Source organism: Mustela putorius, unplaced genomic scaffold, assembly GCF_011764305.1.
Source record: "Mustela putorius furo isolate JIRA1106 unplaced genomic scaffold, ASM1176430v1.1 tig00003987_pilon_pilon_pilon, whole genome shotgun sequence".
Classification (NCBI taxonomy): domain Eukaryota; kingdom Metazoa; phylum Chordata; class Mammalia; order Carnivora; family Mustelidae; genus Mustela; species Mustela putorius.
The window spans coordinates 13,080,776-13,097,695 of record NW_025422126.1 but is presented as its reverse complement, the minus strand read 5'-3'; the positions used below and the strand labels follow the sequence as shown (position 1 = coordinate 13,097,695).

The window sequence follows — 16,920 nt, the reverse complement described above, 5'->3', positions numbered from 1 at the left end:
TATTTATTTGTTTGATAGCGAGAAAGAGAGAAAGAGAGCACACGCACAAGTAGGAGGAGCAGCAGGCCTCCCGCTGAGCAGGGAGCCTGATGCGGGGCTCGATCCCAGGACCCTGAGATCATGACCTGCGCCAAAGGCAGACACTTAACCACTGAGGCACCCAGGCGCCCCTCCTTTCCTGAACTCTTGAAGTAGGCTGCAGTAGTGGAGCTGTATTTGTAAACATACTCATAAATTACTTCCTTTTATCCAGTGGTGAGCAAGCTACTTGATTAGACCACCTTGCATGCATTGCACTCAATTCTGGGCATGCCATCCATGAGAGGAACATAATTGAACTAGCATATGAAAGGGAGTATGAACATTTCAGAAATGGTGTTAGATGGGTAAGAACCAGTATTGCTCTGTTAGTAGGATCTGAAAAGTCCTCACACCCTTTGCAGGAAGACTTTCCCTTCAGAGAAGGGGAAGTAGAGAAGAATGGGTGGTGTTACATACACCACAGGGTTATAATTCTGTTTGTGGAAAGATACAACTCTTTTGGCATAAGGGTAGAATCTCTGTCTTTTTATTCTGTACAAGATTCTTTCTCCATCTTTCAGAAGATCTGGCATGGTATACGATTATAACAGTGCTACCAGAGGAGTATTTTGCATGTCCAGAAGCATTTAGAACAATAGAGTATAAAGGAAGAAAAATATTAGTAATATATCTTACTATATTTAACAAAGCAAGAGAATATAAACATGTAAAGCTCTGTTTGGTAATATACAGCACTATGTAACTTTTATAAGATTACTGTTGAAATGCTTACATATTGTATATATGAGTTCTGTCAAGGTTTTTTTACTCTATAAAATGGAATAAATACAACAGTTTCTATTCCCTTGCAAGTCAGCAAGTGGATTTTAGCAGCATTTGTATGTGGTGTAGAGGACCTCATGGTTCTAGGTTTTCATGCTTACATGGAGATCAGGAATGACCCCTCAGTTCCCTTTACCCTCGTCCTTCTGTCAGCCTCTTTATGGAATTCACATTCTAGTTTTATCCAGCTGTTAAATGTCTCTATTCCGACACCTGAGATGTGAACCTCTGCTGAAGCCCACCTATAACTAGGCAGGTTGTTGTGCCTGCAGATTCAGTTCTTTCTTGCACGTCATACTTTTACTTCTGTCTTCAAATTGTTAGAACACTATGCTCTTCTAATAGCCCTGCCTCCTACTTGACTGGTTAAAAAAGTAAAGGTGTGATGTAAGAGGCATTTTAGCTAGGACCCCTTTAGTTTCTTCCCTTTCCACCTGGAAATGTAACTCCTGCACCCATCTGTTACCCAGTGGAGAAGAAATTCCTCTGTCTGTCCAAGTTAAATCCCTCCGTCTTTGCTGTTGATCCCATTCTGTCTTGCCTCCTCAGAATCCCCCCTGCCTCACAAAATGCCTCTTACCTATAGTTTCAGTCATTCCCTCTAATCACTTTTTGCTCGTGGGCATGATACCTCTTACGTGTTTCTTCCTTCTTTATAAAACTCTGTTGAGAAAATGTATCTTGCACTGATCAAATCAACATTTTATAGCATATTCAGGTTTACCAAACACAGAATGCTGCTGAATGAACCCTTATGATATACATTTTACAGGAAGCTGTCATTCGGGTTAGATAAACTGTGCACTCGCTGAGATCTACACCTTTAGATCCTTTTCAGCCCTAAAAACTGTGACTATACCTTGTCAAAAGGCCAAGTGTATTTTAATTTAATACTTCAGTAAAATGCTGATTAGTTTTTCTACTGCCGCTCCATACAGATGCTGGCCTTTGGTCTATATTAATTTCAGTTATTTATCATCCTGTTTCTGCTCCCAGTAAAGGGCATGCAGTTCCTGTGTCCTCAATAGCCTGTATAAGCCTAAACTATTACAAGTTGGTTTTAGATTTTACGCTTGGGTTTTTCCCTTAGGCATGTGATTTGTCACTGGGCAAAAGACACAGCAAACTACAGTCTTGTGCTCCTTTTCCAAAGTCAGTAACAGACCCATGCAATAAATGAACCTGCACAAACTTACTCTTGGACACTTTGACCTCCGTTCTCATTATTTTGAATCATTCTGGTCTCTGAAAACAATGTTGGGTCTCATTTTATACTAATAGCAGAGCTAGGATGTATGTATGCCATTATTCATTCTCTGTATATTCACTGATCTTCTATTATGTACCAGACATTATACTAGTCACTGGAGATTTAGTGGGCAAACCAGATAAAAGTCTTTGCCTCATTAGACTCTATTTGTAGTGAACCAGTTTCGTTCAGTGTTGGTTTAGAGAGGCAAGCTCAAATTTCAGTTAGGTTTCTCTTGATAGATTTCCTTATCTACATCTGGAGGCAGTCTGATGAATATCATCTTATCTCCTATTTCTTCCCCTCATAAACCATATACCTCCTGCCAAAAAACAGCAGTAGTTCCTGAATATGCTTGTTCTGCATAGCTTTTATCTTGCTCCCTTTGCTTGAAATGCTCTTCTGTTTCTTTTGTACCTGAAAAAAAAATTGTTACTACTTAGGGTTCAGCTCAGATATTCCCTCCTTGGTGAAGCCTTACAGGATTGCCTCGGGCAGGATGGTAATTTCCTCTTTTGAGCTCTCATAGCACTTTGTAGAACTTAACCATACTATCCTGTGATTGTTTATTATTGTGTTCACCACTTTTGCTAAATTCGAGAGATGGAATTCTGTCTTACTTCCCTTAATGTGTGTCATTTAATGAGTACTCAATACACATATTTTTATTTTTATTTTACTTTATTTTTTTTCAATACACATTTTTAAATAAAGGAAAAATGTACTATGGATGTGATTTTAGTGCAGCATAATTTACATATGATTATAGTGAAGTAGAAATGTAAATATACATACATCATAAAATAATACATATACCTTAAAGGAAATTTAAAGGTTTATAAGTCTATTTTGTTGATTATCTTATACATATAGAAAAATGCACTGTCCTACTTCTAGAATCCTCTCATTATCTTTTAGGGTCCTTTTCCCCTAAGAAGAGTAACCACTATTCTTTTTTTTTCCTAGTTAATTTTTATTTGTCTTGGAACACATAAAATAACAAAAGTTTTTATGATATAAAATGAAAAAATATTAAAATATGTGGTTAAATATTGTAATGGTAAAACAAATGACAATTTTTTTAAAAAAAATTAAGTTCTTTACTTTCATTTTTAGTATTTTTTTGGTAAGGGATATATACTATGTTATGGTGGTTAAACAACCAAATTTTATTTTATTTTATTTTTTATTTTTTTATTATGTTCAGTTAGTCACTCTATAGTATATAATTAGTTTTTGATGTAATGTTAAGTGATTCATTAGTTAAGTATAACACTCAGTGCTCATCATAACATGTGCCCTCCTCAATAGTCTCCACCGTGTTACCCCCTCCCGGGACCCTCCTCCCCTCTGAAATCCCCAGATTGTTTCTCAGAGTCCATAGCCTCTCATGGTTCATCTCCCTCTCTGATTTCTCTCCTTCCCTTCCACTGTGGTCCTCCGTGCTATTGCTTAGGCTCCACATATGAGTGAAAACATTTGATAATTATCTTTCTCTGCTTGACTTACTTCCCGTAACATAAACCCCTCAAGTTCCATCCATGTTGATGTAAATGGTGGGTATTCATGGTTTCTGATGACTGAATAATATCCCATTGTATATATATACCACATCTTTATCCATTCACCTGTTGAAGGGCATAGAGCATCTCGGTTCCTTCCACAGTTTGGTCTTGTTGACACTGCTGCTATGAACATTGGGGTGCTCATGCTCGTTCTTTTCACTACGTCTATATCTTTGGAGTAGGTACATAGTGCAGTTTTGGGTTGCAGGGTATCTCTATTCTTAACATCTTTTTTTGGAGAAGTGTCTGTTCATGTCTTCTGCCCATTCTTCGAGTGGGTTATTAGTTTTCTGAGTGTTGAGTTTGAGAAATTCTTTATAGCTCTTAAGAGTAACCACTGTTCTGCACAGCATAAATTTTTTAACTCATAAAATAATGATGAATGCCATATTTCAATTATGCAAATATATCTTTTTTTTTTTTTTTTAAAGAGAGATTTAAAGTAATTAGCATCTCTGTATCTCGGTTTTTTTTTTTCCCCCTTAAGAGTTTGGACTTAAGGGGCCCCTGAGTGGCTCAGTGGGTTAAAGTCTCTGCCTTTGGCTCAGGTCATGATCTCAGGGTCTTAGGATGGAGCCCTGAGTTGGGCTCTGTGTTTGGCAGGGAGCCTGCTTCCTTAGCTCACTCTCTCTCTCTCTCTCTGCCTGCCTCTCTGCCCACTTGTGATCTCTGTCAAATAAATCTAATAAAAAAAATAAAATCTTTAAAAGAAAAAGAGTTTGGACTTAAGATCGAATCTGAAATTTTTAGGAGTCTAATATTTAAAACTTAATGGCCTCTCCCCCTTCTTATACAACAGCGCCCTCTGACGGTATAACATTTCTTAAAATTTATGTATTTAGTGATCCCTGCAGCACTTTGTAATTTGAGAATTTAAACTGTGGCCAGGTAATTCTAGAGGTGCAAAGCTTCCTAAAGCCATTGAGAGTTGATCATGTGATTTATTGATCATGTGGTGCTTTGTGAAAGCCAGCAGATGATGCCAGAACCTTCATCTGATGCAATACTTCAGTGTTGTTTGACAAAACATGTTATTTCTTGATTTACTGTAATTTTTTGATGCTTCAAGGGCAGGATATCCTTACGTTTGTTTTAGCAGTAGAGCAGAGGTATTTTGTGTGTGTAGAATTTTGGTAATTTTGAGTCAGGGGCCCACGGTCTTTAGTCAAAGGAAAAGGGAGTTACTGAACATTGCACCGTTCCTGGAGAGAGTGCATGAGTAGTCCGTATTCTTGACAAGCATATACTATTTTTTCAAATGTAATTAGATGCTGTTGTGTACTCATTTATACCGGTATTAAGTTTATATTAGCTTCTCTAGTGTATTTTTTCAAGCATGGACTATTAAAATAGAATATGTATGTAAACTCTAACATTAATAATAAGAGAAGTTCATACATAAAATTGTGAGGAACCACTGATTAGAATTGAACTGCATCCATTTAATAATTATTTATAAAGTATCTTATATAGGTATGCTGTGGTAGCTATTGTGTTCTTGCCTTTCTAACTATTATTTTATAAATATAGGAGGCTGGATAGTCTAACTTTTTTCTACAATGGACTCTCCCATATCACTTATTTTCTCCCCTTCCTTTGTCATTTTCTCTTCAAATAAATAATTTATTTCTAATAGTCTCCTTTTTAAGATTAGGGGCAGGTTACCAAAAAAGTATAGAAGGAGGGAATATAGTTCTCTCTCCTGGTTAATTTGGACAGAAGGGTGTGTGCAAAACAGTGTCATACTACAGAGAATGATGGTTTTCATTTGAAGAGTATACCTGAGGAAACTTCTCCTTTCCTTGTTAAAATGGAAACAACATGTGGTAAGGTTGGCAATGAAGAAAACATCCCTGTGGGAAGAGAAGGACAATCCTGTCTCTTAGACTTATATTCTTCTTGGTGGGATTTGGTTCATTTCCTTTGTCACTACCGTACTATCCTTGAGGGATACTGTTGCCCTTTTAATTCTTGAAATCACATTTACTCTCCAGTCCTGTTTTCATAATACAGACAAGCATATGCAGAACAGTTAAGCAGGATTTTCACAAGGAAATACCAACTCATAAGATATGGTTTACTCTCCCTTCTTGTTTTAGCTTTGGGCTATTTCTCTATGAGGGATAACTTAACTTAGTAGGACTCCACTTAGAGATACTCGCCCTTCTGCAGCTATAGACCTATGGTTTGCCTAAACCTTACCTTCCTTCCAGGTTTTGATTCCTTCCTTGAAAACTTGTATCCTTCTAACATGAGGGTGTCTCCCCTTCAGGGGAGATCAACCTTGCCTAGAAACAATGTGTCTCCATTTAGGAATTCTAATGAAATGTAATGCCACACTTCCAATACAGGACATACATATCAAGTGGAAGAAAGTGGGTCTGTCTTCTTTTTAGCATCTTTGAATTAGAATTGGGAACCAGAGAGCCGTCTTTCAAGGTACTTTGATTTACTGGAGGTGGAACTCTTTTTTTTTCTTTTTCTGTGTACCTCCGAGTATACTTTTCCTATCTCTAGTAAAATTTCAGTTAGCTATGATCATATATCTGGGTTTGTAAATTAAACTAACTGTAATACTGAGTTTTCTAAAATGAAAAGCTCCTGAGTAAGAGTGTGATTTTTTTTTATTTTGTTTTTTTATTAGTGCCTAATTAAATGAGTTAAAAATAGTTGTATAGTAACAGTTACTGAGTTAGGCCAGTGAAAAGACCAATATTCCACATTTTCTTCAATTTAACTGTTAGTAAATGGCGGGGAGTATGTCCTTCGTTTTACAAGTTGGGAGAAAGATGCTCTAGTGTTTCCTGTTTAAGTTTAAAGTTGGTAGTCAGCTGTCTCTGCAATACTGTATTACAGTGAAAAATGGGGATTTTGTTGAAGGTGGGATTGGGTAGGGGATAAAAGCGTGTGAAAAAAATTATATTTGAGGGGCACCTGGGTGGCTCAGTTGTTTAAATTCTGCCTTTGGCTCAGGTCATGATCCCAGGACCCTGGGACTGAGCCCCACATTGGGCTCCCTGCTCTGTGGGGAGCCTGCTTCTCTCTTTCACTCTGCCTGCTGCTCCCCTGTTTATGCTCTCCCTCTCTCTCTGTCAAATTAATAGATACAATCTTAAAAAAAAATTACATTTGATTTTTATTTATTAGTTATGTTATCCTGGGCAAATTATCCGCCTTTCTAAGTGTCAGCATCTTTTTATAAAACTAGTGTAATGAAAGTGCCCCAGAGGGTAACTGCGGGGAGAACATGATCTTTATAAGGCACCAGCATGGTGCCAGGTGTGTAGTTCATGCTCTGTGTTATTTGCATTCCCTTCTCCCCTGTGTCATGTTCGTGTTACACAGGTTAGTGTAATGTTCTAATGGACTTTTCTGGATATGAACTTTATTCTTGAATAGTTTTGAAGTTAATTAAAATAATTAATTTTGCTGCAATATATTTTATTTAAAGGATGTTCTCTTTGTTCCTTTTTGCCTACACATTCTGACAGATCTCTTCTCTACAAGGTGAAGGAGAGAGTGTTTCTTGAAATTTCTTGGACTGCATTTTAGAAAGGACTACTTTATGTGACTAGAGGTGTGTTTCTTTTTTGAGGTCATGTTTTATTGCTTCTACAGCACTATTATTTATTTTAGTTATTTCAATAAACCAAATTGCAAAAATAATTCCAAGTTCCACCCTTCCTCTAACTTGTGACCTTGGCAAAGTCACTTGATGTCCTTGAGTGCAGTTTCTTCAGTTGAATGACACAGATCAAATGGTTTATACAGCCCTTGTCCCTTTTTTTGTTGTGATTTATAAAATCTCTTTATTCAGGAACACAGAGCTGAAAGTGGTATGTGGGTCCCAGTTCTCAACGGCAGAGGGCACACTGCCCCTAGTGTGCGAAGCTGTTAGGTATTGGAAACTATCTGCAGTTATGTAGCCTGAAGTTGATGTTCTTGATCATAGGAAGGAGCCAAGAAAATTCCCTAAACTAATGTTTTACAAAGAAGATTTCATGGCCTGTTTTCTAACTATTTAATATTTAGGTGAAACACTTAAAAAAAAAAGAAGATTTTGACATTTTGGGGGCACTTCTTACGATTATATGAACTTCTTTTTTCTTTTGTAAAGAGCTTTATCATCTCCCTCCACCTTATTTACCCTATCTAGGTACTCTAAGCTTAGGGTGATTTGTAAATGGGGTGGAGAGGAGAACTAACATTTATTGAGTCCTTACTGTATATTAGAAGCTATACCTAGCACTTTAGGTACATTTTCTCTAATCCTCACAGCAATCCTTTAAATTGTGTGTTACTCTTATTTTATATAGGAAGATACTGGGCTCAGAGAGATGAAGTGACTTGCCTGAGGCCTCACAATAGGGATTCAAGTGCAGGTCTATTAACTCTCAAACCTGCTTTCTTTCTACCATACCAGAGTTCCTTTTTTTCCCCAATTCAAACAATTAGGGCCAAATTACTAGGAGCAGGCATGGCCAGACAATGGTCACACAAAGAAGTTTGACTTTCTCTTGTTCTGAAGTTTTGGTGACCCTTATAATTCTAGATGGAAGCTTTTCCTCTGACAAGAATTTTTTTTACCATTTATGTTTAACATCCTATATATAAACACATACCCATGTTTTCAAATTTGAAACCTTTAAACTGGATTATTGAAATATTTTTTTTGGTGGGCTACTTTTTAAGGGTACAGCAGTGTCGCATTTTACAAGAAGCCTGGGTTCTAAAGTCAGTAGGTAAGGTGAAAACCACTACAGTGGAATAATCTCTGAGAATCCCACGGTAAGGTGTCTTGTTAGAGAGCCATGTACCTCCTTTCTGTAAGTCCAGCACAGCTAGTCTTTCCTTCTTTGGTGAAACAGATCATGATTTTTCCTGTTCAGCTTCAAATGATGAGGCTGGCTTGTATTTGGGGGCCATGTTGGGTGGTAATACACATCTTTAAACACCAGACTCTCATTCACCATGGTTTGATGCTTATAGTATTAGAGGTATTCTGAAACCTAGATCAAAAGAAAGAATAGCAGATTCATCTTCTATTTGAGGGCTTAGGCTTAGGCTAACTCAAAACTTCAGCTGTACATCAGCATCACAGACTACTGCATTCTACTTTCCACAGTTTCTCGGACTCAGTAGGTCTGGGATTCTGCCAGAGCATTTGCATTTTTTTTTTTTTTTTGAGAGGGCGGGAGCATTTGCATTTTTAAGAGATTCTCAGGTGATGCTGATTCTGACTGTAGGGACTTCGAATGGAGGACTGCTGTACTAATGAATGGAGGCAAGTAGGATCACTTGTCTTCCCTCCACTGTCTCTCTTGCTCTCCATTTTTTTTTAGGTGAATGGGTATACTTGAATTCATTTAAATTAAGTGTAGGTGTTATGGCTCAGCCAACACTTTATCCCATTGCCTGGCCAAGCTTACATCTTGGCCCAGAACAGGAGCTTGGCGATTCAATAGATGCTTATTGAATGAGTGATTGGTTATATATGTTAAACTAGCATATAAAATGGGAGGGATTTTTTAGCACATGGACATCATTATCATATGCCTGTTCTGTACAAACTTTATTTTCTCGAGGTAGGCAGATTTTGGATTAGAATAGCTTATATTTTAGGACTATGTGTAATGATAATCATGGTCATCAGAAAGTATACAGTTAGTACAGTTTTGAGAAACTTGCATGATTGGGACCTCTGGAATACTGTGAAGTAGATATGTGTGGATAGATGGAACTGGGTATGAGGAGTCCCATCTGTTTTAGAAGGACCTAGGTAAGTCTTGCAGAGCTTGGTTTAGGTCTGAACCAGACAGTCTGAAGCAGCACTGGAGCAGCACTGAGGTACTGATCTACACCAGACCAAATGCAGCAGTTTCACTTCTGTCTCCATAGTACTGGGGAAATGCAGCCCCATGATCCTAGAGGCTCAGTGGGACTCTGTACTGTGGATAACACTATAAATTTAGGTAGTTGCACATGAATATTTCATGTTGTAGGATATGATAATTATATTTAAAATGGTGAGTTTATTAAGGGAAGGGTAAAAAAAATCACAAAAATGTAAAGTTTGTTTTAAACTTAAAACTATTGTCATTTTTATCATTTGGACATGTTTTATAGTAAGTTTTGCAAAGTCTCAGTGTCCTGTGGTTTTTTCTCTTTCAGTGTAAATTAAATTTTCTTCCTTTAAATTCATCTTACTTTTTTATGCTGAAATACTTTCAGGTAAATTGCAGATAGCATGACATTCTATCTCTAAATCATTCAACGTACAGCTGTATAAAACAAAAATGTTTACTTACATAGCCTCAATATGATCACTCCTAACAAAATTAATGAGTCATTAGTATTGTCTAATACCTAGTCCATATTCACATTAACCTAATTGTCCCTAAATTATCATTTGTTTGAACCAGAATACAACCTGGAATCATGCATTGCATCTGGTTATTTTGTTCCTTAAAGTTTAGTATTTATCATTACATTGTCTTACCGTTGTCTTATCCCACGTTTGGATTTGTCTGATTGCTCAGAGTGTCTTTATCTTGTTCATCTACCTTGTGTATTTCCTGTTCTGTACAAACAGGAAATTAGATCTAAAAGAAATCAGATCTGAAGGCTGGAAAAAGTTACAAGTTGAACATTTTTGGCATGATTTTATTATAGGTGAAATTTGGTGATATTTGCTTTTCTTGTACCACCTGAGGAAGTGCATAATCCATGCCTGGCCCGCTGGTAGTGATGCTAATTTTGATCAGTAGATTGAGGTGATGACAGCCTGATCCTTCCATTGTAAAATTACATTTTGTTATGTGACAAGAAGATACTCTCCATGGTGTTATTTTGGTCCTAATACAAATCTTCATTTCCCTGTCATTCATTTTCCTAATGTTTTTAACACCATGTGGTAATTTTTGCCCAAATCAGTAACTTCATAAGGGTTTGCAAAACTCATTTGTCTAATTTTGTCATTCCTTCTGCTTTAGCTGACATTTAATTGAACACAGCTCTTTTTCATTAACTGGGACTATTTGATATTTTGAAACACAATTCCACTGGAAAGGGAGGTTAAATGTTGAGTTTTTTATTTTTGTATTCCCAATTTCTAAGTTGGTTTAATAGGCACCTTAAGTGGTGACAAATGACTAGTATTTTGTTTTTTCTTTTTTGATATCCTTCTGAACTAGTAGATTTTTGTGAATTGAATGTTTCAATCAGCTAATGAAAATACAGATGGTAAGGGATATCTGTATTTTTTTAAAGATTTTATTTATTTCAGAGAGAATGGTCACATAAGCAGGGGGAGGGGCAGAGGGAATGGGATAAGCAGACTCCCCACTGAGCAGGGCCATCCCAGGTGCTGGGAATCCCGACCTGAGTGGAAGATAGATGCTCAACCCGCTGAGCCACCCAGGCGCCCCAGGGATATATGTATTTTAAAAGTTAATGGATTCGAATCTCTGTTTCCAGTTCAGTTTTAATTACTGTTTTTTAAATACCTCCTTTATAATTGTTATCTCTTCTCTTACACTGAAAATCTTGAGTACTGATAACACTTTTTTATTGTTGTTGTTTTTTAAAGATTTTATTTATTTATTTGGGGGAGAGAGGTGCGCACACAGTGGGGTAGAGGGGTAGAAGGAGAGGGAGAAAGAGACTCCCTAAAAAAAAAAAAAAAGAAAAAGAAAGAGACTCCCTGCTGAGCCAGGAGCCCACACAGGGCACAGTCTTAGGACTGATCATTATCTGAGGCCTGAGCTGAAAGCAGATGCTTAACTGGCCAAGACATCCAGGAACCCCTGTTGGGTTTTGTTGTTGTTGTTGTTGTTTTAAGTAAGTTTCACACCCAGTATGGAGCATGAACTCATGACCCTGAGATCAAGAGTTGCATGCTCTACCAAATGAGCCAGCCAGGTGCCCCTAACATTTTTTTATCTTACAGTATAAAGAAAGTAATTTCAAAATAACTGCCAGTATTACTACTGTGACTAAAATCAAATGAAGTTTAAAAAGTTTTGTGTAGGTGTGGTGCACAATGAATTCTGGACCACTGAAAAGAAATTAAAAAAAAAAAAGTTTTGTGGTTATTTTTGTAACATAGGTTGATCTTAATGGAAGAATAAACTTAATTACTTTTTTTGTTCTCATTAAATTACTCTCCTCTGAAATTTGTCTACTGTGTTTTTGTCTTAGGTTGATCATTTTGGATTTAGTGCTGATAAAACTTTTAAACAGCGGTACCTAATAGCTGATGCGTACTGGAAGAAAAATGGTGGATCAATACTTTTCTACACTGGTAATGAAGGGGACATTACCTGGTTTTGTAATAATACGGTATGTGCAAATTCTTATGCTCAGTTTGCCTTTTATTATGGCAAACTGGAAAAAAATATGTTTTGCTGTATGTATGACCAAGTATCATTGTAGCTAATTGTGAAGCTCTTTAGAAAATAACAGATAAAACTCATTAATAATAGAAAAATGGCAGAAGCATACAAGTGGGCAGATCACAAAAGATCGAATACAGATGTCCAATAAGCCTGTGTGTTCTGCCTTAAAGAATTATACATGAAAATATTTTTGGATAGTTGAATTGTACATTTTTAAAAAATTTTGTCTTGTGGGGTGCCTGGGTGGCTCAGTGGGTTAAAGCCTCTGTCTTCGGCTCAGGTCATGATCCCAGTGTCCTGGGATCGAGCCCCGCATCGGGCTGTCTGCTCCGCGGAGAGCCTGCTTCTTCCTCTCTCTCTGCCTGCCTCTCTGCCTACTTGTGATCTCTGTCTGTCAAATAAATAAGTGAAATCTTTAAAAAAAAAAAAAAATTTTTTTGTCTTGATTCTAGAGTGAATAAGGAAGGATATGAGGGACATGGGAATAAGAATGTTATTGCAGAGGCATCTGGGTGGCCCAGTTAAGCATCTGTCTTCGGTCAGGTCATATTCCTTGAGTCCTGGGATTGAGCCCTACATTGTTCGCCTTGCTCATCTGGAAGCCTGCTTCTCACTCTCCCTCTGCCTGCAGCTCCCCCTGCCTGTGCTGTCTCTCTGTCAAATAAATAAATAAAATCTTTTAAAATTTATTTATTTTTTTTTTTTAAAGATTTTATTTATTTATTTGACAGAGAGAGAGATCACAAGTAGGCAGAGAGTCAGGCAGAGAGAGAGAGAGAGAAGCAGGCTCCCGCTGAGCAAAGAGCCCGATGCGGGGCTCGATCCTAGGACACCGAGATCATGACCTGAGCCGAAGGCAGCGGCTTAATCCACTGAGCCACCCAGGCGCCCCTAAAATCTTTTTTTTTTTTTTAAAGATTTTATTTATTTATTTGACAGAGAGAGAGATCACAAGTAGGCAGAGAGGCAGGCAGAGAGAGAGAGAGAGGAGGAAGCAGGCTCCGTGCTGAGCAGAGAGCTGATATGGGACTCGATCCCAGGATCCGGAGATCATGACCTGAGCCGAAGGCAGCGGCTTAACCCACTGAGCCACCCAGGCGCCCCTAAAATCTTTTTTTAAATGTTATTGCATATAGGTTTTTTTGGTTTTTGTTTGTTTTGATTATGGTCAATGTAAATGTAAACAGAAGGGTGTGATTTTTGTTTGTTCAGTGTTGTGTATTCAGTCTAAAACTGTGCTAAGGCATATAATTGGTGCTCAATAAATATTTGTTAAATGAATAAATGGATAAAACCTAAACAAAGCCAAGGCAAATAAGAAAAAAAAAAATGCAAGTTTGATTGTCAAATAAGATTTTAGCTTTCCTGTTCTATTTTTCCTATATTTGTGAGGGTTAAAAATTGTATAGATGTCAGCTTGCTTCCCTGACTGTATATCCTATCATCTTTTATAATAACACTTAAATCCATTAACAACATTTAATTTGAAAGGAAGAAATTTTCCTTTTTTGTATTCCAAAACTGTGACTAGAAGATGTCAATTTCCTACCAAAAAGCTAGTCTGTGAATTACCTTAAAGTGAAGACTGAATTATATTTTCTCCACTGCCAATGTCTGGCAATGGTGCCTAGTATTCAGGAGGTCTCAGTAAATGTGTATTGAACTACACTGAATTGGAAGTAAAGATATGAACCCAATTATACTGTTATTGGATTTCCCATTTCTGATTATTTCCTTAGGAATATTGAGTCTAAATATGTTAGTTGAAAATAATTTCCTGAGAAATGAGATCCTAGGATGTCTGTTTCTCTTATATCAGTGACAAATGAAGTTAAGATTTATTTTCCATCAGATTCCTGCTTGCTTTTTCTATGGAACAACTGAGGCTGCTTTAGCTTTTTTTTTTTCTTTCTCTTATGTGACTTCCTATTTATGCAAAGGCCATGGGGCAGCTTCTCCTGTCCAGTTATTTTTCCAGCTCCTCTCCCACTTCCTCCTCCTCTTCCTTTTTTTTTTTTTGAGAGAGGGAGAATAAATGGGAGGGTAGGAGGAAAGAGAGTAGGAGAGAGAGATTTTAAGCAGGCTCCACATTCAGTGTAGAGCGCAACTTGGGGCTCAGTCTCATGACCCTGAGATCATGACCTCAGCTGAAATCAAGAGTCAGACACTTAAAAAAAATTTAAAATAAGAATAAATGAAAAATTAAAAAAATTTTAAAAAGTCAGACACTTAACTGAGCCACCTGTGTGCTCCCTCCTTTTCTTTATAGAATTAATAAACAGGCAGCTGCTCCTCCCTCCACTGCTCTGACAGACACTGCAGCATAATTTCAGGCTTGCCTCAGAAGTGGTAGAGAGGAGGAGCCACTCAAGTGTTGAAGCAGTTCAGGAAGGGGCTAAAGGTAGATCCTTAGGAGGATCTCAGTTTTTTCCCAGCCCTAGACACATCCCTGTACATACTAAAATGTCCTGGTTGCATATTCACATATTCTGGACATTCATCTATTAAGAGACAGTGTAGCAGAATGTCAGGAGTGATTAGACTGATTAGGACTGATAAGGATTGAATTCTTGTTTTACCATTATGCTTTGTGACTTTGGGTAGTTTCTTATTCTGTGCCTCAGTTTTCTTATGCGCTAAATGGGTATATTAATAATCTGGTTCATAGAGTTGCTGTGAGGAATAAATAAGAATTAGGAACTTAGGACAATGCTATACTATTATTAAATGTTAATATATTACATGGACCTCTTCTGAAAAATACAAATACCCTGAAATAGATATAGGCAAATAATCACTTATTATAATGCATATCAGTTCACTTAAATTGCTTCCATTAAAAGCCTGAGGTCAGCTCCCCAGAGGTGTGGCTATTTTGATAGATGATCCTTACCCTTAAGAAGCTTATAATCTGGTAGGGTAAGACATACATATAAGCAAATATTGCAACATGGTAATAGAGAGCTATGCCTAGCACGGTGGTGTTGAGAAGCGGGAGTGATCAGCGGTGCCGGTGATCAGTAGGTAGAGGAGAGCATGCTTGAGCTGCTTATTACAGAATCTGCAGATAAATGGCAGGGACTGGGCAATGTATTAAGAGAGAAAGTAAGGATTATTGAAACCATCACAGATAACATTTTAAATTCTCCATCAGCACATGCACGCAGATCTTTTAATTGTTCATTTATTGATCAAAATGAACAAAACCTTTTAGAAATTTCTTAGTTGTTGGTAGGGAGCAGCAGTTCATTAAAAAACAAGAGTGTGCCCTAGGAATGACAAATAGTTTTAATCTGTGCTAAATCTAAATCTAATCGATTGATGTTGGCTGCCTAGAGTGCTTTGTCAAGAAGAATTCTGAGGGCACCATTTGAGGTAAATGAAAAAAATGCAGTGATTGATTAATCACAAGCATTAAGTGTGGACATAAGGAGGTCGAATGCACTGGCTGATTGTGCTATGAAGCCAGCAAGCCAGTGTTCAGTTCTTGGCTCTGCCACTTTCTAGTTGTGTTGACTGTCATAGGATATTTAAACTACTGTGTCTCAGTGTCCCTGTCTCTAAAATGGAGATAATAAAAGTGCCTGTCTCCTAGATTGTTGTGATAATTAAGTGAATTACTATATATGAAGTATTTAGAACAGTGCCTGACGCATTGTAAGCACTCAGCTATTACTGGCCTTTGTTAGCGACTGCTTATTTCCAAGTAAATAAGATAATATGGAACCCAAGGGAGTCCAGTATGCTTATTTTTATTGTTTTTTTTTTCTTTTATGTTGTGAATGTTTATGAGTAGGCAGCTAACTTAGACATCCTCAGTTCTTTCCTAGACTGGTACACAGGGCAATTTGAAGACTATTTTCAACACAGTATTGATCCTACAGCTAGAATGTTAGAATAAGGAGAGTTGGAATGACTGGTGTTTGAGTGACTTGAGATTATTTTTTATTGTTTCACTCTAACATAGTATGAGATTGATGTGCAACAATGAAACAATAATTTTTTATCTGTAGAACAAACATAAATTATGCAGCTTCTCAGAGTTCTTTTTGGTCTGGTTTAACATTCGTTTCATAGGAGTTGCCAAAAGGTTTGATAATTTTTTTCACATCCTGGTTTTTATCCTGTAAAATATTTGTAAATTCTTCCCAGGGGTTCATGTGGGATGTGGCTGATCAACTGAAGGCTATGTTGGTGTTTGCAGAACATCGATACTATGGAGAATCCCTACCTTTTGGTAACAAATCATTCAGGGTAAGTACAGATATGCCTTGTTTTATTGTACTTACATTTACTGTACTTCACAGATCATGTGGTATTTGCAAATTGAAGGTTTGTGGCAACTCTGTTGAGCCAGTGTATCAGTGCCATTTTTCTAATAGCATTTGCTTCCTTTGTGTCTCTGTGATACATTTTGGCAATTCTTGTAATATATTTGACTTTTTCATTGTTTTTATATTTATTTATTATATATAATATAATAATATTATTATATTTATTTATTTTATATTTATTTATATTATGGTGATCTGTGATCAGTTGTCTAAGATGCTCACATAAGATGGCAAACTTAATTGATAAATAACGTATCTGTTCTGACTACTCTACCGAGTGGCTAGTCCTCCATCTCTTTCTGTCTCCTCAGGTCTGGTTATTCCCTGAGACACAAAAATATTGAAATAAGCTAATTAATAATCCTGCATAATCCTGCAATGGCCTCTAAATGTTCCAATGAAAAGAAAAGAAGAGTTGCATGTCTTTCACTGTAAATAGAAAGCTAGAAATGATTAAGCTTAGTGAGGAAGGCATGTTCAAAGTTCAAAATAGTGAGAGAGGCCAAAAGCTA

The 16,920-nt window shown here is 37.1% G+C and overlaps 1 protein-coding gene across 4 annotated transcripts in view; it reads left to right on the top strand.

Moving 5' to 3' along the window:
* The window catches only part of LOC101682636 (prolylcarboxypeptidase), a 72,951-nt gene that overhangs the window by 26,138 nt on the left and 29,893 nt on the right, over positions 1 to 16,920 (top strand). For all 4 annotated transcript variants that reach the window (XM_004763471.2, XM_004763473.3, XM_004763472.2 and 1 more), the window contains exons 3-4: positions 11,878 to 12,018; positions 16,227 to 16,328. In XM_004763471.2, the coding sequence (XP_004763528.1) occupies positions 11,878 to 12,018; positions 16,227 to 16,328 (243 nt within the window). The remainder of the gene's footprint in view (positions 1 to 11,877; positions 12,019 to 16,226; positions 16,329 to 16,920) is intronic.